General features: G+C 44.7%; 3 protein-coding genes across 3 annotated transcripts in view; 1 reads left to right on the top strand and 2 right to left on the bottom strand.

Annotated features, from left to right (window-relative positions):
* The window catches only part of reln (reelin), an 88,722-nt gene extending 70,726 nt beyond the window's left edge, over window positions 1-17,996 (top strand). The window contains 36 exon segments of the mRNA XM_063899453.1: window positions 107-183; window positions 653-811; window positions 925-1,119; window positions 2,023-2,296; window positions 2,411-2,551; window positions 2,642-2,819; window positions 2,954-3,038; window positions 3,131-3,313; window positions 3,410-3,578; window positions 3,709-3,814; window positions 3,936-4,162; window positions 4,318-4,541; window positions 4,682-4,832; window positions 4,936-5,194; window positions 5,350-5,599; window positions 5,939-6,107; window positions 6,240-6,380; window positions 6,667-6,844; window positions 7,670-7,863; window positions 8,157-8,268; window positions 8,270-8,408; window positions 8,521-8,675; window positions 8,813-9,027; window positions 9,238-9,415; window positions 9,811-9,986; window positions 10,068-10,174; window positions 10,279-10,521; window positions 10,618-10,793; window positions 10,899-10,972; window positions 11,421-11,582; window positions 11,723-11,880; window positions 12,154-12,379; window positions 12,483-12,680; window positions 12,879-12,977; window positions 14,926-14,931; window positions 16,542-17,996. Coding sequence (XP_063755523.1) covers window positions 107-183; window positions 653-811; window positions 925-1,119; window positions 2,023-2,296; window positions 2,411-2,551; window positions 2,642-2,819; window positions 2,954-3,038; window positions 3,131-3,313; window positions 3,410-3,578; window positions 3,709-3,814; window positions 3,936-4,162; window positions 4,318-4,541; window positions 4,682-4,832; window positions 4,936-5,194; window positions 5,350-5,599; window positions 5,939-6,107; window positions 6,240-6,380; window positions 6,667-6,844; window positions 7,670-7,863; window positions 8,157-8,268; window positions 8,270-8,408; window positions 8,521-8,675; window positions 8,813-9,027; window positions 9,238-9,415; window positions 9,811-9,986; window positions 10,068-10,174; window positions 10,279-10,521; window positions 10,618-10,793; window positions 10,899-10,972; window positions 11,421-11,582; window positions 11,723-11,880; window positions 12,154-12,379; window positions 12,483-12,680; window positions 12,879-12,977; window positions 14,926-14,931; window positions 16,542-16,638 — 5,881 coding nt within the window. The 3' untranslated portion in view covers window positions 16,639-17,996.
* A 661-nt stretch (window positions 17,997-18,657) lies between these two features.
* bncr (bouncer) lies at window positions 18,658-20,108 on the bottom strand. The gene is made up of 2 exons (XM_063910916.1): window positions 19,966-20,108; window positions 18,658-19,307 (listed from the first exon to the last, which is right to left on the bottom strand). Exons 1-2 carry the CDS (start codon window positions 19,971-19,973, stop codon window positions 18,917-18,919), a joined length of 399 nt encoding a protein of 132 aa, XP_063766986.1. The 5' UTR covers window positions 19,974-20,108; the 3' UTR covers window positions 18,658-18,916.
* Window positions 20,109-20,113: 5 nt separating this feature from the next.
* On the bottom strand, window positions 20,114-21,087 carry LOC134882925 (protein Bouncer-like). The gene is made up of 2 exons (XM_063910956.1): window positions 20,959-21,087; window positions 20,114-20,861 (listed from the first exon to the last, which is right to left on the bottom strand). The coding sequence occupies exons 1-2, from the start codon at window positions 20,979-20,981 to the stop codon at window positions 20,387-20,389; spliced, it is 498 nt and encodes a 165-aa protein (XP_063767026.1). The 5' UTR covers window positions 20,982-21,087; the 3' UTR covers window positions 20,114-20,386.
* Window positions 21,088-21,222: the final 135 nt, after the last annotated feature.

The raw sequence follows: 21,222 nt of genomic DNA, 5'->3' as shown, positions 1-21,222 counted from the left end.
GTGAAACACACACCTGTAGGCTCTTTATCTGTAAGCACAGGAAACCATTGAATTGGTGCTTTGTTTAGTGAGGAATTGAAATGTTGTTGTTGCTGTCTGCTCACAGGTTGGTGCAATTCTACATCAGAATCGGCAGCAAGAGTTTGGGGCCTACTTGCACCAGGCCTCGCTCCAGAAATGAAGGTAGTTATCACATCCTGTCTTGAGGCCCTCTGCTGCATTCATGTGGCTGCTCCTGAACAGTGCAGTCTGTAGCGAGCAGTTACACGTCAAATCTGATCTGTTCACCTATGGCTTGTCTCCATCTGTTTCTGTGTCTTTGATCCACCCTGTGATCCAGCCAAGACTGTGGTGGTTTTTCTAATGGAGAATCAAAGTCTACTGTTGTCGGTTGTATTTTGTCCACCAGTCAGCAGATTGTGGATCTCTAGCCTGCAGCAGTGCTAACGGCTCAGTCTGATCGTTCATGCAATGTCAGATAAAACACTGCCAGCCTCTTAAACAGCTTATCTGTAATAATCAGGGCCTCTGGCTATTTGATTTTAATTGCATTATATTGTATTGTTTCATTGACTTAATTGACTTAGTTCTGCCTGTATGACAATTATTTCCCATCTAAAATCTATATCCATTTTGTGTTCTGTGATTCAAGGTGTCATTGTCCAGTTCTCTACCAACAATGGTGTCCAGTGGCAGTTTGTGAGGGAGCTGGATTTCAGTTCCTTCCTGGAGCCGCAAGTGGTGACCATCGAGCTGCCATCAGCAGCCAAGACCCCCTACACAGTATTTCGGTGGTGGCAGCCACAGCAAGGTAAGTCTGTTAATAATGTGCACAACACTACAAAAAAAGCACAGAACAAATGCAATATATGTTTGATAATAAAGCTCTTCAAGTTTTTCATTTATCTTTCCCCATCCTTGTAGGAAAACACTCGGCCCAGTGGGCTTTAGATGATGTCTTTATTGGTATGAACGACAGCTCAAGAACAGGTTTCCAGGACAAGTTTGATGGCACGACGCCTCTGAGGCACAACTGGTACCGCATTCAGGGAGGGGAGGTGACTGTGGACTGTTTGTCTCTGGACACAGCACTTACCTTCAACTCTGAGGCCATTGACAGTGAGTAACACAAACACATTACCATACATAACCAAAACATTTTCAGAGGAGGGCTTTTGACTACAAGGAATGCAATTCTTAGACTTGCTTAGTGAGTGTCTGCATGAAAATTAAGAAGCAACTCACACTTAACACCCAGCTGCTTCAGGAAAGCTTCATTGTTTGTAATGAACAGCCCAGGGTGAGTGGTTGTAGGGAATGTGAAGCAGGATGCACGATGAGTTATAAATAAAAGATTCAAAACATCCATGCATATGCACATCTATTTCCGACATATATATTCACAAACTCAACAAATCACGTGGCTGAACATTGACATCACAGTGTAAGCTACACAAAAAGCAGAAACTGAATCACCTGTTTACTGTGGCACTGTGGGTCCTGCATTATTGATGAGAGCAAACTAAATGAACATCCTGCCTGTTATTTATGCTTGCATCAAGCTGTGAGCAGATTTACTTTGCACACAAATGACATTACAACAGGGGCCATTCATTAAGAACTGCAAAGCTCAATCTATTTGGCAACACATCTATAAATATAATGCTCCGGTGTCCCTGTGTAAACACATAAAGCACTAAGCTGACTCCGAGGCGGTTGTAATATGCGATGTAAAACAAGCACAGACTTTAAACAATACTCCTATACATTTTATTTTCAAGGCTTTATTTCCAATTGCACTTTTTGTTTTTGTTCAAAACTTTTATTTTATTGGCATATAAAATTGGCAACATGCATTTTTTATGACCAACTTATATAAAATACCTCAAATCCCAAGCAGACATACTATATACCATCAAATGGTTTTAAGGTGCTGTAAAAGACAAGTCCCTGTAATGTAGTGTGGTTACTAGAATCATTAATAACAAAAAATGTGACGTTGATTTTACATCGTGTCTGCAGAGAAGCCAAGATACGCAGAGAGCTGGGACTTTGAGGTTTCAGGCTCGTCTTTCCTGCAGTTTGAGCTGAGTATGGGCTGCAGTAAGTCCACCTCCTTCTCTCATGGTGTGCGACTGGAGTACTCGACAGACTGCGGCCATCACTGGGCCCTCATCACCCCAGAATGTGTGCCTCCTGCCATTGGCTGCGCTGGATATACTCAGAGTTCTATCTACACCTCGACCCAGTACAAACACTGGAAGAGGATCACTGTCTACCTGCCCAGCGCCGCTAAGTATGATTTTTTTACTTAATTAACCATAAATACTCAAAATAATTGGATAACTGTCTGAAAGTGCACAAACTCCAGATCAACTTTTCTTTCCAAAATTTCTTCTGAATGCTTTAGTTCCCCCAGAACTCGGTTCCGTTGGATCCAAACACATTTCACCCCAGGGGCAGAAGGGTGGGCTTTAGATAATGTGTTACTCGCCCCCGGCTGCCCCTGGATGTGCTCTGGACATGGTCTCTGTGACAATGGACGCTGCATGTAAGTTAAGCATCTTTTTATGCACAGCTTTAGTCATTTTTACCGCTATACTCCGGTACTACTACTAAACCGTGCCCCATGTTGACACAGGTGTGACAAAGGTTATGGAGGAGCGCACTGTGTGCCTTTGGCCCCCCTGCCATCTGTACTGAGAGAGGACTTTAATGAGAACCTGCAGCAGGAGACGTGGCCCGAGGTGTACGGAGCAGAGAGGGGAACCCTGAGCGGAGAGCCTCTAAAATCTGGCACTGCCCTTATCTTCAAAGGGGTATGGGTCCTAAACATTCTGCACTAAACATACAGAGAATTAATAATGTTTTTAAACAACATAGACATAGCTTAATATCTTTGTAATTCTCTTTTCATCTGATAAACAATGCAATCCTTTCTGTCTGTCTGCAGGACGGTCTGCGAATGATAGTGTCACGGGATCTGGACTGCACCAACACTCTCTACATCCAGTTCTCCTTTAAATTCATCACTAAAGGTAATACATTCTTCTTGGTATAACTGTATTTTTCAATCATTGTTTCCTCTCAGGAGGTTTTCATAACAGTTTATCTCGTGGGCTTTCTCTAGGTGTCCCGGAACGCTCCCATTCAATACTGCTGCAGTACTCTGTGAACGGAGGAATCAGCTGGCTGATGCTCGATGAGTTTTACTTCCCAGCTTCAACGGACACTCTGTTCCTCCACCTGCCACTGCCAGCCAGCGCTCAGACCAACGCCACGCGCTTCAGACTTTGGCAGCCTTACAACAGCGGTGAGTGGACCCGATCTGCATTCACTATTTGCATTCAGTTTTCTTCATCCCTCCTGAGACAGTTTGCAATAATCTCCCCAATTGAATCCCCTTCAGGTAAGAAGGAGGAGGTCTGGGTAATAGATGATCTGATCATTGACGGCAGCTCGTTGCACAACCCACCGGTGGTGATCGACAGCTTCGAGGAAGGCCCCAATGAATCCAACTGGCTGTTCTTCCCCGGGGGCAACACTGGCCTCTACTGCCCCTACCAGAAGACTGGAATGTAAGAAAAACAGTTTTGGATGCGGACAATGACGGTGTCTTGACAATATTGTATCATTTATTAAGCCAAAGGTGATAAAACTTGCAAAAAGACGTTGATACTTTTGATTAATCTATGTGTTTGTGTGCAGGGAGGAGGATGAGTCAGCCATGGTGTTTGTCTCCAGCGAGCTTGGAGAGCACTCCATCACCACCAGGGACATTGACGTAAACGAGAACACTATCATCCAGTTTGAGGTAAACAAGCCCAGCCTTGATGACTTCTTCTCCAAAGCATCAATAATAACACTTACTCATTCAAAACATAAATCTTGGCTTGTCATCTTCACTGATATTGAGTATGTTTATGTCTCTCCAGATTAATGTGGGTTGCACAGCCGAGAGCTCCTCCTCTAACCCAGTGCGTCTGGAGTTTTCACGGGACTTTGGGGCCACCTGGCATCTTTTGGTGCCCCTTTGTGCCGGGGGGTCCCAGCCCTCCTCACTGTGCTCCACAGAGCTCCACCCTGCCAGCATCTATTTCCCTGGCACAACACAGGGCTGGAGGAGGGAGGTCATTCACTTTGGCAAGCTTCGCCTCTGCGGGTAAGGACACATGGATACCTCCCTTACAGCAGAGGCATAAATGTACACAAGGGAAAACCTTCTGAAATTGTATTTATGCTTTCAAGATATTGTATGTTGATATTATCTGCGTATGCTTTTCTCTCTCTAATCCCTGCATGTTGTCCTCTCTGCAGTTCTGTGAGGTTCCGTTGGTATCAGGGTTTCTTTTCAACCGGTTCTTCTCCTCCCACATGGGCGTTAGACAACATCTACATTGGCCCGCAGTGTCAGGACATGTGTAATGGTCACGGGACTTGTGTCGGTGGCAGCCACTGTGTGTGTGACCCCGGCTTCTCTGGACCCGACTGCTCTGTGCCTGACACCCCCCACCCTGACTTCCTTAAGGAGGACTTTGAAGGTACATCAACTTACAGACACAAAATAAATCATTTAATAATTCATTCATTACAGTTATCCTGATGTGTTAATACAACGTACATGTGCTTAATGTTTGGTTGCTTTCTATGTGTGTGTTTGTGTGTGTCCCCGTGTCTCTAGGTGGAGCTGTAGATGCTGAGCGTTTCAGACTACTGAGCGGTGGTAAGCCATCCAGGAAGTGCGGTATCATGTCGAGCGGAAACCACCTCTTCTTCAGTGAGGACGGTCTGCGCATGTTGGTCACCAATGACATGGATCTGTCCAATGCCAGGTAAAGCTACAGTCACACAAACAAACAGAGGAAAGACTATGTCTTGTTGTCTAAACTCCAGTCTTTAGTGATGATATCATGTGTTAATGGTTGTACCCTGCAGGTTTGTTCAGTTCTTCCTGCGTCTCGGCTGTGGTAAGGCAGCTCCAGACCCTCGCTCGCAGCCAGTTCTGCTGCAGTTCTCTGTGGACGGTGGTCTTACCTGGGGCCTCCTGCAGGAATTCCTCTTCAGCAACAACAGTAATCAGGCTCGTCTGGTGGCCCTGGAGATCCCACTGCGAGCCCGCACATCCTCCACTCGCCTCCGCTGGTGGCAGCCCTCTGAAAATGGACACTTCTTCAGCCCATGGGTCATTGACCAGGTACAGTAAGTGAGGATCCATCCAGTCATCCATCCTTCCATCAAGTAATTTCCATTGAAACATTTGATCATCTTGGATGTTTTCCATCTAAAACCTTCATTAATTTCATCCCCCCTTACAAATAAACTATAAAAATGGTATCTTATATTCCCAAGGTGGTAGTAGGTGGCAGTGCCAGTGGCTGGGGACCTCTGGAAGATGATTTCTCCTCAATCGACGGGCGCTCATGGCTGCTCCACCCTGGAGGAACCCGGATGCCGGTTTGTGGCTCTGATGGGCCTGCTTTCGCGTTCATAGAAAAGTCCAACACTCGTTATGCTGTAACCACGGACATCAGTTTGGGTCAAGACGCCTTCATCCAGTTCGACTTTTCCGCTTCCTGCTCCGTCACCAACTCCTGCTACTGTAAGCAACAAGACGTGTGAATAACTGTCTATTAAGCCAATTCTGAAAAGGGCTTCAACTGCTGTATATTTTCATTATTGATCTGCCAATAATTTTCTCGATTAATGAACTGTGTAATAAAATGTTAAAAAGGCCGGACCTCCTCCGAATCAGAATCAGAATACCTTTATTCATCCCACAGACGGGGAAATTTGCATTTGTTACAGCAAAAGAAGAGGCTTAATATTACCCAAGAAGCATGCATTGTCTTTTTATCAAGCTGTTTATTATTGAAGTTATTTAAGAAGTTTCCTGAATAAACTTAATATTTGAATTTGAGTATCTCTTCTTACTCTGCAGCCGTAGAGTTGGAGTACTCTCTGGATCTGGGTCTGACCTGGCAGCCTTTGGTCAGAGACTGTCTGCCTACGAGCCCCGACTGCACATCCTACACCCTGCAGAGGCTGCTGGTCTCTGACACTTTCAACAAGTGGGGCCGTATTACCCAGCCTATCCCAACGTATGCCAGGTCAGCATTGCCCCGAATATGACTTGTAGTTATGTCATAAGCATTAAGTGCCATGTCAGTAATTTCAATATTTGATACTGAACATAATTTATTTAAACTTAACCTGTGAGATGTATCTAACACTAAATGTAGGTCTCCAGCCACGAGGTTCCGGTGGTTCCAGCAGGCCCCCTTTGACAAGCAGCAGACCTGGGCTATGGATAATCTCTACATTGGAGATGGCTGCCCTGATATGTGCTCTGGACATGGACGCTGCCAACAGAGCTCCTGTGTGTAAGTAATGGCATCCTCATGCTGTACATAGCTACTAATCATTATGAGTAATAAGGGGTTAAAGTGAAATACACCTTTATAATTCAATGACCTTATTGTCTTAATCTTTGCATTACTTTGTGGCCATGTTGCTTATTTGTAGGTGGCATATTTCTTGACCTAATGTTTTTTATCTGGTCACATAACGTTACTGAATCCAGGATCTGTACGTTAATAAACTCACTATAAGTTGGTGGTGAGTTTTTCTTTGCATTTAATTTGTATCTGACTCCCCTGTCCTCCCCAGGTGTGACACAGAGTGGGGGGGAGAGTACTGCGATGAGCCCGTGGTTCCTCTGCCCTCACAGCTGAAGGACAGCTTCAGTCGAGCTCCCTCGCTCAGCCACTGGCACGTTCTCACCGGCGGGAAACTCAGCACTGTGTGTGGAGCCGTGGCCTCTGGAGCTGCTCTGCACTTCAGTGGGGTAAATATACTTGTTTTTGTATCTATTATGAACTATTCCACTGCCAGGGATTTGGTGGAAGAGATATGCAATCAATACATTCGTAAAATGTGAGAATTTATTGTATGCACTAGTTTGTACAGATTCAAATGTTCAATCGAGTTTCACCATATATGTTCTCTTAAACAAAATGTACCTCAAAAGCACAGACGTGACAAACAGGTGATACAGCGAGAGTTGAAAAGGACGGATCGTTCTTTGAGTATATATTAAATAAAAGACCACAAAGTAAGTTGCTGTCTGCCCTTGTGTCAGCTTAACTTTTCCCAAGGCACTTAGGGCAGTGTTGTAAATGGATAACTATTGACAGGCTGATCTTCATGTGGATGGACACACTGCCAGAGAAACCTCTTAGGAGCAGTCTGATAAAAGTTTTGCATGAAGCTGTATCAAGATAAATTACTACTGTGGTTAAAGTAAAAATGTACCTCTGTTACTTTTATTATTCTGGTTAACAGTAAGTAATGGATCAAAGCCTAGCGAGCTAGTTCAGGCAATCAACTCGAGCATCACTGATACAAATACACGTGCCTTGAATACCCCCTTAAACCAACCAAACACAATCTCCGTAATCTGGCACTTGATTTAAGTCGCTCTCTCTGCCTCGTTAATGCTGCTGCTGCCCTGCTTCTGCACCGCTGCTGATTGTATATGTTTAAATGTTTTGGGTTTGTTAAATTGAGAATAGAGCTGTCAATAAAAATGTTAAAAAGACAGACAGACAGACCTATGCCGGCTAAGGCCCTGATTGACTCACACTACATTTCTCTTTGTGTCTGTTCACAGAGCTGCAGCCGTCAGCTGGTTACTGTGGACCTGAACCTGACCAACGCTGAGTTCATCCAGTTCTACTTCATGTACGGCTGCATGATCCCACCCAGCAACCGTAACCAGGGAGTGCTTCTGGAGTACAGTTTGAATGGAGGAATTAACTGGCACCTGCTGACTGAGATCTTCTATGATCTGTACACCAAGCCTGGGTATGTTTTATTCACCATGGACTCATGGATATTACTTCCTTATTATTAGTCCTAATAGAATAAGGACAATGCATCAAAACATTAATCTCAGAAAGAAAAGTGTGATTTGTAATGATTTTGTTTAATGTAAGATCATTTCATCTGCATATTCTGTGCAGGTAAACACACATATAAACCTGCTACTAAATAACATAGCGGAGCTGACTGAAGCTCTTCCATGGCAGAAAGGAAGCACTGTTAGGTAGTTTGGGTACACTATGTGACTTTGTTGTTTTTGTTGTTTGGTTGTTCAGGTTTGTGAATGTGCTGCTGCCCCCTGCTGCTCGTCAGGAAGGAGTGCGTGTGCGCTGGTGGCAGCCTCAACATGAGGGAGCAGACCACAGTGACTGGGCTCTGGATAACGTCCTTGATCGCAGGCTCGGACCCACGAGCGCAGATCTCTGACACATTTGGAGGCGTGGCACTCCCCAACCATGAGAGAGCCCCTGCTGACGAGACCTCAGGGAGGACAGGGCAGCCGGGAGAGCAGGAGGAAACACCTATAGGTATCACTGAATCCATCCCTTAAAGAAAGCATTTACAGTTATGTCATATTGTTATTATTATTTAACATAGCCACTTGGTCTTCTAACTTTTGAATTGTTTCTTTGTTCTCAGTGAGCGATCACTGGTTGTTCTCAGAGGATTGCTCAGTGCAGCGTTTCTGCAACTCTCCTGATGGAGTGATGGTGTGTGGCAATGCTGATGGGAGCGAGGTGTATGCTGTCACGCATGACATTATTCCTGACAAGGGCTGGGTCATGCAGTTCAAGGTAACTTTATTTTATTTATTTGTAATGCATGATTTCCTTTAGTGTATCAGAGTGACATATTGCACTTTTGTATGAATTAATGTCAGAAGTTGCTTTGCTATGATGGTTTTCTTTTGAATATCCATGTTTTCATTTAGATTGCTGTTGGCTGCAGTGTGCAAGAGCGTCATGCAGACCGGCAGATTCATGTCCAGTATTCAGTTGACTTTGGAGTGACCTGGAAGTACCTGGTGCCCCAGTGTCTTCCTGCGGACCCCCGCTGTGGAGGTCAGGTGTCCCAGCCGTCAGTCTTCTTCCCTGCTGATGGCTGGAAGAGGGCAGTCTATCTGCTGCCTGACAGCCTCGCTGACACGTGAGTCATGCTACCTCATATCTACCGTCACATGCTTCTGACAACACATACAGTACTGCTTCATATTTTATTGTACAATCAACGCATACTTGACCTTAATTATTGACGGATTTAATTATTGTCATCATCTAGATAATTAAAATCGTTGTCACATAAATTATGAAACAAGTATGCATGTTGTTTGACTAACCTATCTTGTCTTTTTTCCAGAGCGGTGCGGTTCCGATTTTTCCAGCAGCACTCAGACATTCAGTGGGGTGTGGAGAACTTTTACATCGGGCCGGCGTGTGGTGTCAACTGTGGAGGACATGGAGATTGTCTGGATCAGCGCTGCCTCTGTGACCCAGGATTCACCGGACCAAACTGCTACGCCAGCACTGCTCTGAAGGTAGCAGGGTTCCCATGGAAATTGTTGAAAGGCATTCAATTTATGAGTGTAATAATAAGGCCTTCATTTGTTGTGAATCTTAGCCTTGAATCCATTTTTCAGATGTTAAAAAAGGCTAAGAAATCAGAAGGATCATTTTAGAATTTGTAGTAATGGTAACATCATTTTTTTGTTTATGAACTTACCAAATGCCTCTTCCATTATTTCAGGTAGTTTTGGATATTGAAGACATTTTATATAAATAAGTAAAAGTCTAAATTGAATTCTTGGGTTGAAATAAAGACCTACTCTGGTTGTCAATGAATACTCTAATTACGAAACTAGAAGAGAAGTAGGATTTAGCTGTCTGAGATCGTGAGTGATTCAGATACCTGTGTCATTTTTCTTTTTTTTAGGCATCCCTGAAGGAGCGTTTTGACTGGGAGGGCTCTGCGGGCCCTCAGTGGCAGGTGCTGGAGGGCGGCAGACCCTGCACAGACTGCGGTGTGTTGGTGGAGGGCACGGCGCTGTACTTTGGAGGCGCTGATGCCAGACAGGCTGTCACTGCTGACCTGGATCTCCGCGGAGCAAAGTTAGTACTCCGTCAACCACAGCAAGACATTTTCGGATACATTGAGTGCCCTTCTAAGTGTATTTTGAACTTTGTGCCTAGGTTTGTAGAGTATTGGGCCAGGATTGGAAGTGAAGATAACATGACCATGTGCCACCGTCCAACGTGTCGTAAAGAGGGCGTGCTGCTGGACTACTCTACTGATGGAGGTGCACTAACAACAAGCGTTAATACAGTGCTTTTTGTATTTTTCATCATCATCTGCTTATCATTTCTTTACATATATTATATTCTGTACATATCTGCTCCTCAGGTGTGTCCTGGACGCTACTGCATGAGATGGACTATCTGAAGTACGTGTCGGTGAGGAGAGACTACATCGTCCTCCCGGAGCGAGCTCTGACCAATGCTACTCGTCTGCGCTGGTGGCAACCATTCACCATTTCCTCTGGCCTCGCCACCCCCAGCCTGGAGAGAGCACAGTGGGCCATCGACAACATCTTAGTGGGGGGGTCAGACATCAACCCTCCCACTCTGCTTGACACCTTTGATGATGGTGAGTCTGTTTGTGTTGATTCATCCAGAGATGGAAAGATCACCCATCATAACAAGTATATTTATTCTTCTCTTCTCTGTCTTTGCCTTCCACCAGAGGGTATTTCACATGAGGAGAGCTGGAGTTTCTACCCTAATGCTGTTCGCACAGCTGGCTTCTGTGGAAACCCCTCCTTCCACCTGTACTGGCCAAACAAGAACCAAGACAAGACACACAACATCCTGGCCACTCGAGAGCTAATAGTGCAGCCGGGATATGTTCTACAGTTTAAGGTACAGTGCTGCAAGAGAAACACACACCTGCTATATTAAAAGCTGCCTCTTGCCTTGTGCAAGGAGGCTTTAACCCTTTATTGAACATCTGTCTTGTTGTTGCAGATTGTTGTCGGTTGTGAGGCAGACACCTGTGAGGACCATCATTCTGTCCTGCTGCAGTACAGGAAGGATGCAAGGTTAGAAAGACAGGGGAACAAATCACTTTCAAACTCTAGAATGAACAAATACATTACATTTCAGGGCTTTTTTTATGGTGTATCCTTCCTTTTCCTACAGTTGACAGCAAAACTGTAGACGCATGAACATCTTTCCATTTATTGTGAGCCATTTATTGATTTAACTAGACATTTGTTAGTAAGAAGGAGAAGGTGGCGTCAAGAGAAACATTAATGTTGAATGTCAAGTCAATAACACCAGCCACTAGCCTGAATCTGCACCAGGTATTGACCATGTCAACCTACTTCTTGTTTTGCTTCCACAAATTGTATTTAAATAGACAGTTTTCAGTGCTCACTCTGCTAAACCTTGCATGTAAAAGCTAAAGTGTGCTACATTTGAGTTATTCTTTAGTAAAAATGTATTTTGACATGGACAGGTCTCATCTCTCACTCTCTCTCTCTTCAGGTCTGACTCGTGGCAGCTGGTTCAGTCAGAGTGCCTCCCGTCCTCAGTCAACAACGTGGGCTGCTCTCCCTTCATGTTCCACGAGTCCACGATCTACAGTCCAGTCAACAGCTCAACGTGGACCAGGGTCACGGTCCAGCTGCCAGACCACGTCTCCTCAGGGTGGGAGCATACAAATATTTTATTAGAATTCTTAGCAGTGTGACATAACATGATTCCTTTTTACATATCAAATGAATAACCATGCAGCTGTTCTCATTGTGGTTATTGTTTGGTTTTTCTAAATTTTTGTGTTTTTGCAGGGCTACCCAGTTCCGCTGGATTCAAAAGGATGGGACAGGAGAGCGGCAGAGCTGGGGCGTGGACCACGTTTACATCGGGGAGGCCTGCCCGGGGCTCTGCAGCGGTCATGGCTACTGCACAAGTGGAGCGGTCTGCATCTGTGATGAGGGATACCATGGTAGGCTAGATTTAAAAAATCATATGTACACAGCTGGATACACACATGCATTTCCTATAAGTACTGTTTAGATAGATAATTGGTATAGTTCTAGTAAATTATGACAGGTGAAACAAGGTAAAGGTGTTTTCTTGCGATTGAGACAGCTTGTTTGAAGGAAATCTCTTGAACAGTGTTCTCATCATACTTGCTGTAAGCCGGGCCTTGGTAAACTGGCTTGTCATATTTCATCAAATTTCATCACCTCGCCTCTGCTTCCTTTTACCTCAACAGGCGACGACTGCTCCCTCTCCAGCAACGATCTGCCCAGCTCCATCAAGGATAACTTTGAGTCTGGGAGTGTGTCTCAGGAGAGCTGGCAGTTGATCCAGGGAGGGGGGGTGGGCAGCGGCTGTGGGCAGCTCTCACCGCATGCCCACGGAGACTCGCTCTACTTCAATGGCTGTAAGATGAGGCAGGCAGTGACCAAACCACTGGACCTCACTAGAGCCAGGTACAGGTACTATCAACACATACTGTACAGAGCCCAACATCAGGATCAGTATTATCAACCTTTAATGTTTCCTTTTCTCCAACCCTCTCTCTTCTCTGTTTCCCCACAGTAAGATCATGTTTGTGCTGCAGATCGGCAGCGTGGCACAGACAGACAGCTGTAACATCGCTCTGGATCAGGCAGACACAGTGGACCGGGCTGTGCTGCTGCAGTACAGCGTCAACAATGGAGTCAGCTGGCATGTAATCGCCCAGCACCAGCCCAAAGACTTCATAAAGGCCCAGAGAGTCTCTTACAATATACCACTGTGAGTGACACTCAGTTTAGACTTGCACTTTTCTGAAAAGGCATCATGAATAAAAGTTGTTACTAATGGCTTTAGGCTTATCTTTTCTAATCCTTCCTTCATGTGTAAATGGCTGTAATTAGGCTGGTTTGAAACAAATATAATCTTTGATACTTGTTGACCCCCTTTGACTCCACAACTTTCCCATGGTGTCTGCAGAGAGGCGAGAGTTAAAGGGGTGATGCTTCGATGGTGGCAGCCACGTCAAGACGGCGCAGGACATGACCAGTGGGCGCTAGACCATGTGGAAGTAGTTCTGTGAGTACCCAATTCCCAGCCGGCCCCCGGCACCCCAGACTGGCCCCCAAAAGAAACACAGGGCTACACTACATGCATACACCTGGATATACTGAAAGCACATCGACATTTATGGTGCTCATTCACTTCAGCCAACCTCTCAGAAGTTTAAAACACTCGACACAGCTTCTGGTGCTAGGCAAGCAGAGTGGGAAACGACTGCAGTGTGCTGTGCTGAGAGTTGTGTTTGTGGATGGCTGCTCAGTGTACGACAGATCATCCCCTGCAGACCGATCATCATATTTTCAGTGTCTTGTGGAACCCATGCATCTCTCAAATGGGGTCGAGAATATAAGATTCTATAACTGGAATTTCTCAAAGGTGTTCAAACTATGAAAGGTTGTAGATATAGTTAAGTGAACAAATTGAAATCTTTAAATCATTCTTTAAAATGTTGCCATTTGTTCTCTCATTTACAAACGTATTAGAGAAGCACCCATTCACATATTTATTCACAGTATTCACTCATTTACACTTACCTGCCTGCCCCCTAGAGGCCATTATATGGCATAACAGATGCTAAACCAAATCAATTTACAGTACACACATGTACATTTAATCTATAACCGTGTAACTTTGTCTTTCTTTGAAGTCAGCATTGTCAGACAGGCTCATAGTCTGGCTGGTCTGTTGTTGTTTTCTTCATGTCCAAAAATCATTCTGCATTTCATTTTACAGGGAATAAAAAAATCATCTATTTGATTTGATTAACCTTTAGACACTCTGCCTGCACTGACTGACTGACTGACTGACTGACTGACTGTGTTTCTCTTTCTTTCTTTCCCTTGTTATGTGTTTATCGTATTTTAATCTGTTACCAGAATCAATAAACATTACTCTGTTTTTTAACATTTGAACTTTTCAAAACAAAGTAGCCAAACTTGGGATCTGCAGGACACTGAATTTATCATGAACCTGGTCTTTAGTCAGCTAGCATATTCCTAACATTATAAAGTCATAAAGCATTTCAAATGCATTTCCTGCATGTTGCTGTGGGTATCAGAGCAATGCTCCCTGTGATGTGGGGGCTGACTGTTCATCCAGATGTGTACCCAATGCATTTCAAATGCTGCATACAACAACCACCTGCTTTAAGGCACTCATGTACAGCTAATACGAAGTTACACACATTCACACATTTATGCCCAACCTGAGCTGTCCCTGGTCTACATGGTCGCGACCTGTCCCACCTCCTTCCTCGCACTCGCACGGTTTTCAACAGTGTCTGCTGAAAAGAGTGACTGTGATCCTCACACTTTGCTCTGTTGTTTATTTCTCTCTGTTTACCACTCCTCCACTCCTTCACATATTTTCCTCTCACTCCTACTCCTGCTCAATCTTTTCCTTTGCTCCACACGCTTATTCCTCCCTGCTGCTTGATGTACTGACGTGTTTGATTGTCCTGCTCACTCCTCTGCCTGTGCCGCACCGTATCCTACCTTCCTTCATCCTCTCTTCCTCCGATTGATCCTTTCCTTCGTCAAAACTCGTTCTTTCCCTTTTCCTCTTTTCATCTCCCCATTCTGACATACAACGGATGGATTGCTGCTGTATATCTTGCTCTCTATCTTCTCTTCTACCTGTGATTATATCTCGCTTTATTTTTATTATATTTCTCTGCTGTCTCCTCACTCAAACTCTGCCAACACCTCTTCTGCTTTGCGTTCTTTTCCATCTTCCTCATTCTCTCTGTCTTTCCCACCCACTTCTTCTCTCTTGAACCTCTGACTATCTTTATGCCTCTTCTCTCTCCTCCCTTCTACCTGCTTTCGGCCCCTGCCTCCCCAGGCTGGGGCTCCTACCCCCTCAGACCTTTCTGCGAGACAGCAGTCCCCTCCTCCTGCTTCTCCCCTCTCGCACTCTAACCTCTGCTCTCTTCTATATTCTGCTCCCTCTGGCATGGCTGTAGTGTGAGGTAAGTTCTCCGCCTCTTCCTGATTGCAGCCCCCTCCCTCACCCCCCTCCCAACCTGTTTCTTTTCCCCGGTACACTGTGCACACTCTCGCACACTTTCACTGACACACCAGCCCTCCTCATCCCAGCCATCTTCATGCCCTCACTTTAGATCAAAACCAAGGCAGGTCAACTAGCAGGCCAGCCAGGTGGAGGCTCGCCATCAAAAGGATCAAACACACTGATTAAATAATAATAATAATAATCACAACATCACAGTGAAAAGAGGCAGAGACACAGTATAATCTCGGGTGATGGCTATTGCTTTTATTTTACAATATTAAAATGACATTGCATCCTATAAAAGGATTCAACACCTCTCCAGATGGAAACAAAGCCCTTATAAGGCATCGATTTTGAATGTCACAAAATCCCTCAAGGCATTTTTAATGTAGTATCGTACATAAACAAATGTCAACAGTGCTGTGTTTGTGTGTATATGTGTGATGTAATCCATCACTATACCTATATCTGTTTGTGTTGTTGCAAACTGTTTTAGTGTTTTTGACCTAGCTGCAAATGTACGAGCCAAACGACTCGATGACTTTCTTCAAAAGGAATCCAACATTCATCACACTCTAGCCCAAGCAGTCCTTTTGTTGCAATGCAGGGCATTATTCTTCATCAATATCAAGGGGAAAGCCCATAAGCGGGAGAGTTTCATCTTACTAACATCCATCCAGCCCCTTGCATCGCTTCACGGATCGACATTCCCTTTTTTCACTCATGGCTGTCTGTCTGTCTGTCTGTGGACAACAACAACATGACTGAGCCAGGAGCCCCCACTGCCCGCTGCTTTCTGACCAGAAATCAGTGCACTCTCTCAAACACAAGCATCCCTCCTATTCACTTCCACAGCATCAACCATCACACACACACGCAATCCAGTACCTTTCCCCACCCCTCCTGACCCCCCTGCTTCGCAGAGGCCCCTGCCTGCCCTGGCTGCACTCCTGGCTCACTGGCACCGCCCTGCTGGATGGAAGAGGCAATGAACAGGCTAAGCAAGAGCGATCTACCGCAGCTTCTCTCTGTGTCTCTTAGTCTCCAAACCACCCCTCCTCTGCTCACGACCCTGCACTTTTATGGCCTTGGTTTACTTAATTTTTCTTTTCTCCCAGTGACGGCTGTTAACTCTGACCTCAAACACTCAGTGTCAGAGTTCCTCCTTAGCCTCTGTGGTAGTATGTTTGTAGACTCTGTGTCCCATGTCTTGTCCTGTGATATTTGATATTAGATACATGTAGTTCTACCACCATGTTCGCCATCTAGCTGCATCTCATTTGTGCAAAACATCAACAAACCCAGTTGTGTAGAGTAGTGCCACCCATTCTCTGAGAAGCATACAGGTGTTGAGTGTTTGAGGTTATGGCTAAACAATGATTTAGAAAATGCCAGCATGAACATGGACGTGAGTGAGTACGAAAGCTGCATCAACCATTCGTGTGTTTGCGTGCATGGATGAGAGTGTGTGCATGGGAATGTGAGGTTTTAAATGGCCATTTAACCAGTCACTAATGTTCACACTCCCCCTCCCCCCCCCCCCCTTTCACTGTTTTTGTATCCCTGCAGCACCCGTAAACAAAACTACATGATGAACTTTGCCAGACAGACCGGCGCGCGTCACTACTACAGCCGCAAGAGGCGGGCACTGCAACAGCGTGCCTGAACCCACCAAGACGGGACTCGCCCTCTGACCTGCCAATCACACATTGACCGCCCACGCCCATCCTTTTGCTCCTGACGACATCTCGTCCTGTCGAGTCCCACCCACCGGTGGATTCCAGTCAGCATTTGACTTCCCTCACCCATCTCTCCCTACCTTCTGCCACAAACACAGGCCATCCAATCAGCTTACGCCAGCCAATCAAGGCCTTCCCAACCACACAGGTCGGCGGGAATGAAACTAGGAAGAAAGGAGTGAAGCGGCCATTTTGTTTACTTGTTTTCATAGACGGTCGGGGTTTCTAGTTGTTTTCTAATTGTTGCTGTGGTTCCTTTGATTCCTGTAACCCACCTCGATTACCCTCCCTTTGGCTTACCTCCCCATCACTCCCCGATCCCTCTCCTCTTCCCCGCTTTCCTACCACACTGTGAAATTGAGAGATAATATATCACTGCTGAACTGACCATCCGATTGGAGAGTTGCCCTCCAAGTTCCACTGAGCCGTCGGGGGAGGACCACTCCACCGCCGCCAACCAGTACGCCAGGAGAAAGACCACAACGATGATACTGACCATTAAAAAGGAATAATGCTGATGAAGAAGCTCAAAAAAGAAAAAAAAAAGTGTACTGTGTTCTTGCTGTTCTGTGTGTCTGTGGGTTCTTTTTGTGATGAGTTGACTGTGGTGTTCTGTTCATTTGTTTGTTCGTTTTCTACTAATTCATATGCTTTTAAGGGTGGGAGGGGGGGGTGCAGGGTTCAGTTTCCTTTTCCTCATTTATCTGGATTGGACGTGGGCAGGGTGTGAAAAAAAAGCCCAGCCTCCACTGGAAGAAGGAATGAAAAGAGCGATTTGCACGACGGGAAAAGGAGAAAATAAGAAAAAGACTGAACATTGATTTTTGTTTGTTTTTTTTAAATCATTTTTTTTATATATGTTGGTTCCCGAAAATACAGATATTTATGGTAAATGGTTCTTCACGTAACCTATTTAAGATGCACTGTGCGTGAAATCTGTATGTTATTTTCTAGTGTTAAGTTATTAGGCAGTCGAGTCAGGCTCTCAGACTGCATCATCTCCCCTCTTCTTTCTCTCCCCTCTTCTCATGTGCTGTTTCCCCCCTTACCTCTCTCTCTCTCTCTCTCTCTCTCTCTCTCTCTCTCTCTCTCTCTCTCTCTCTCTGCTGATTTCGGATACCTGGAGGTGAGGCTCTATTAGTGTTGTTTTTTGAAGTCTGTGTAATATGGACCCTCTGCCCTCAGTGTAACTCCAGTATAGCAATCTCCTGTATATATATGTATATCCACTATGGGGAGACCCAGCAGCCTTATAAAAGGGAAATAAAGAACTGTCCAAACCTCAGCCGTACACCTTGTTTGAGCTGTTGTCTTTCTCTTTTAAAAGATAAACTTGACATTTCTTCTTACTTTTCTTATTGTCAACAAATGTCCTGTAATACTTTCCAACTCTGTAGCCTATTCCCATATATCTAAATCATTTCACTGCATGTGTTGGCGATTATTTTCAGATTACTTTCTGACACAAATTTAATAAGTGTTAGAAGCAGCAGGATGGTGTATGTGCGATCAACTCGAAATAAACTACAGTTCCCATGTTCATAATGATGAAGGAACATCTCCCCCAGTAGAAAAGTGTGTCTTATTGTATTGTTTTGAATAGTTTTGGAAAACAATTAAGTGCTATAAAACAGAGAGAGAAGTTACACTGCACATGAATATCAAGGAAGGGGCAGCCCTTTCGATTTGCTCTAGGTCAAATTATATGCACACAAAAGGCTGATGTCAGCGTCTTCATACAGTATGCCACACCTGTCAGTAAAGAGGATTTTATAGCAAGTGTTCACTAAATAAAACATATCTTTAAAATTATAATTCTGTATAGAAAGAAAGAAAATTAATTAAATAGTTTGTTGACAAGAAAAAACATATCGCCATCCCATTTGTTTGTGCGTGTTGTGTGAAAGAAAGGAGTTTGATAAGGTTACAAAACATCAAAATATAACTTCTTATTCAAATATTTATTTAAAGGACATTGAAACATTATGAAAACACCAGGATATTAAAAACAAATGTTCAAATCTGTGGCATCACTATGGTGCACACCGCAGTGTCTTCTGGGCGTTCACCAGCCACTCCTGGTGCCTCTGCATTACATGCTGAGGCTGCAGTAGCGCCTCTGGGCACTGAACAATAAAAACATTTCCCCCCCCTTAACATGAACCCTTAAAAATGCTCATCACATAGAATTTCAGGTGTCTTCAGTCACAAGATGCCGGCCATCACAGCTACAGTCATAAGTGTAAGTGTGATGAAGAGAGGTTGGACGAAGACCCCAGGGCAGGTGTTACAGTACGGTGAATCGCAGCAGCCGTAGCTCATGGTGTAGACGATTCCTTTGATGCGGATCTCGTGCACCCGGCTGCAGGTCTTCTTTGCCATGCAGCCCCTGGCAGACAGGGCGCTGTAGTTTCCGTAGTGACCTTCTGCCTTAAAGCACATCTCATCAGGCGGGCACTCTGTCACGATGAGCTCAAATTTCTCCTCCTTCTCCAGGATGGGGCTGTAGTAGCAGCGCATGTTTTCACAGAGCAGCGAGGGCAGGAGCAGGTAGATCCACAGAGCAGGAGCCTGCAGGAGCTGAGACATGTTCGGCCTGCAAAGTTAGTGGGAAGCATTTTTTAAATTTTACTGACCTCATGACCTTATATTGTGGCGATAAAAGAAACCACAAAATAATGTATCCACAGTTTAGTACTGCACTTCCATTAAGATACAGCACTTGTGAGGTTTGTAAAACAGTGTGCAGCAAGTTCCGAATGCACGGAATCCTACATTTTCCATAATGCAATGCAGCTAGTCTTTTTCATAGGTAAATTGCCCATTTGCCACACCTTCTGCTAAAGATTTGTGGTCTCAGAGCCAAAACCAATCTTTATAAATTAGACTTATCTCAGACTTGACAAAACTGCTTTAGAGTCCAATAAAAAACACAAGGCTATTGTTTTTGTAACACGATTGCCTCTGTAAAACTCCACTAGACTAATACATTGACTTGAAAATAGTCAAGTCAATGTGAAGTTTTAATCACTTGTCATCCTCCATTTCTTTTATTTTAATAACATAAGAAGACATGGTCAGATAAATCTGTTGAAATGTTCATTCAAGCCTTTCTTCTTCCACACAGGTGTCAGTAATCTCGACTCAGTAGAGTCTACTGATTGTCACTTTCAAAGTGCTCAAGGCTGGAAATGTGGAAAGTGATGTCAGAAAGGTGTGCAACTTAAGATACAAAGAGCATTATGAAGACTCACCTGCACATTTGTAAAGATTTTAATTCCGGTCAAATCCTTTCAGAGCTTCTCCTGATAAACTCTTGTCTCACCACTGAGATCTTCATGCACATGCCACACCTCCCCGCACACCTGCTTGTAAAATCAACACGAAGGAACTAAACCAAGGTTTAATCATGGTGCTTTTATTTTGCTGAATTCACAAGTTACCACATAAATTGTGTTTATCGAGTATACCAGGAGGATAGCTGTCCACCCTTTTCTCTCTGGAGCAAAAATGTACATGAAACACTGACAATGAAGCATTTTGTCTCTCATTTTCCAAGTAATTTAGGTAAAACACTGGTAATCACAAACATCTGTTGAAATGCTAGTGACCGTTTGAAAACTCGGGTATGCACCTATGGCTGACAGGCCTCACCCCAGCTTTATACAAACACTTTTAGGTTTTATTGGTAAGTAAGGTTTTTGAAGATGTGTAATTTGCACATGAATCCCAAGGCTCCTCTCTAAGAACACTGGTGATGTTAGGGTAATGTAGTTTGTCTGCGAGCATCCCCAGTAGCTTCTTCAGGTTAGTGTCAGTGTTTGCCCGGCTGTTACATTTGTCCTTGCAGCAGCAGGTGTGACTGACGTTGTACTTGACCCCTCGAAAAAAGTCCATCTTATGGGAGCCACAGAGTTCAGCGTCCACGCATCCCTGAGCAGAGAGGACGTGGAGGGAGCCGAAGTGTCCTTTGGAGCTGGAGCAGCGCTGATCAGGCAGACACTGGCTGCTGATGTCGGGACAGGACTTGCCTTTGTGCTGCAGAGGACAGAAGTTACACAGCAGGCTGTCCAGACTCAGAGCGGGGAGCACCAGAGCTGCAGCCAACAGGATGGAGGACAGGAACCAGCATGTCCCCAACAGATCCAGACTGATGTTAAAAGGATACAGAAAGGAAATATAATTCCATCTAATAACCCAATGTATTAATTATTAGTCTGAATTGTTTGTTTTACTTAAATGATTACCTGCTCTTTGTTTGTGATCCCATCTTTCTGTATGTAAAACCCTCCAGAACAACCTGAGGATCCTCCAAACATGCAGCACACTCTGATTGCCAAGCAGAGACAGGTGTGTGTGTGTGTGTGTGTGTGTGTGTGTGTGTGTGTGTGTGTGTGTGTGTGTGTGTGTGTGTGTGTGTGTGTGTGTGTGTGTGTGTGTGTGTGTGTGTGTGTGTGTGTGTGTGTGTGTGTGTGTGTGTGTGTGTGTGTGTGTGTGTGTGTGTGTGTGTG

The sequence above is a fragment of the Eleginops maclovinus genome, chromosome 2 (genome assembly GCF_036324505.1).
Source record: "Eleginops maclovinus isolate JMC-PN-2008 ecotype Puerto Natales chromosome 2, JC_Emac_rtc_rv5, whole genome shotgun sequence".
Lineage (NCBI taxonomy): Eukaryota > Metazoa > Chordata > Actinopteri > Perciformes > Eleginopidae > Eleginops > Eleginops maclovinus.
This window is presented reverse-complemented; position numbering and strand designations above follow the sequence as displayed.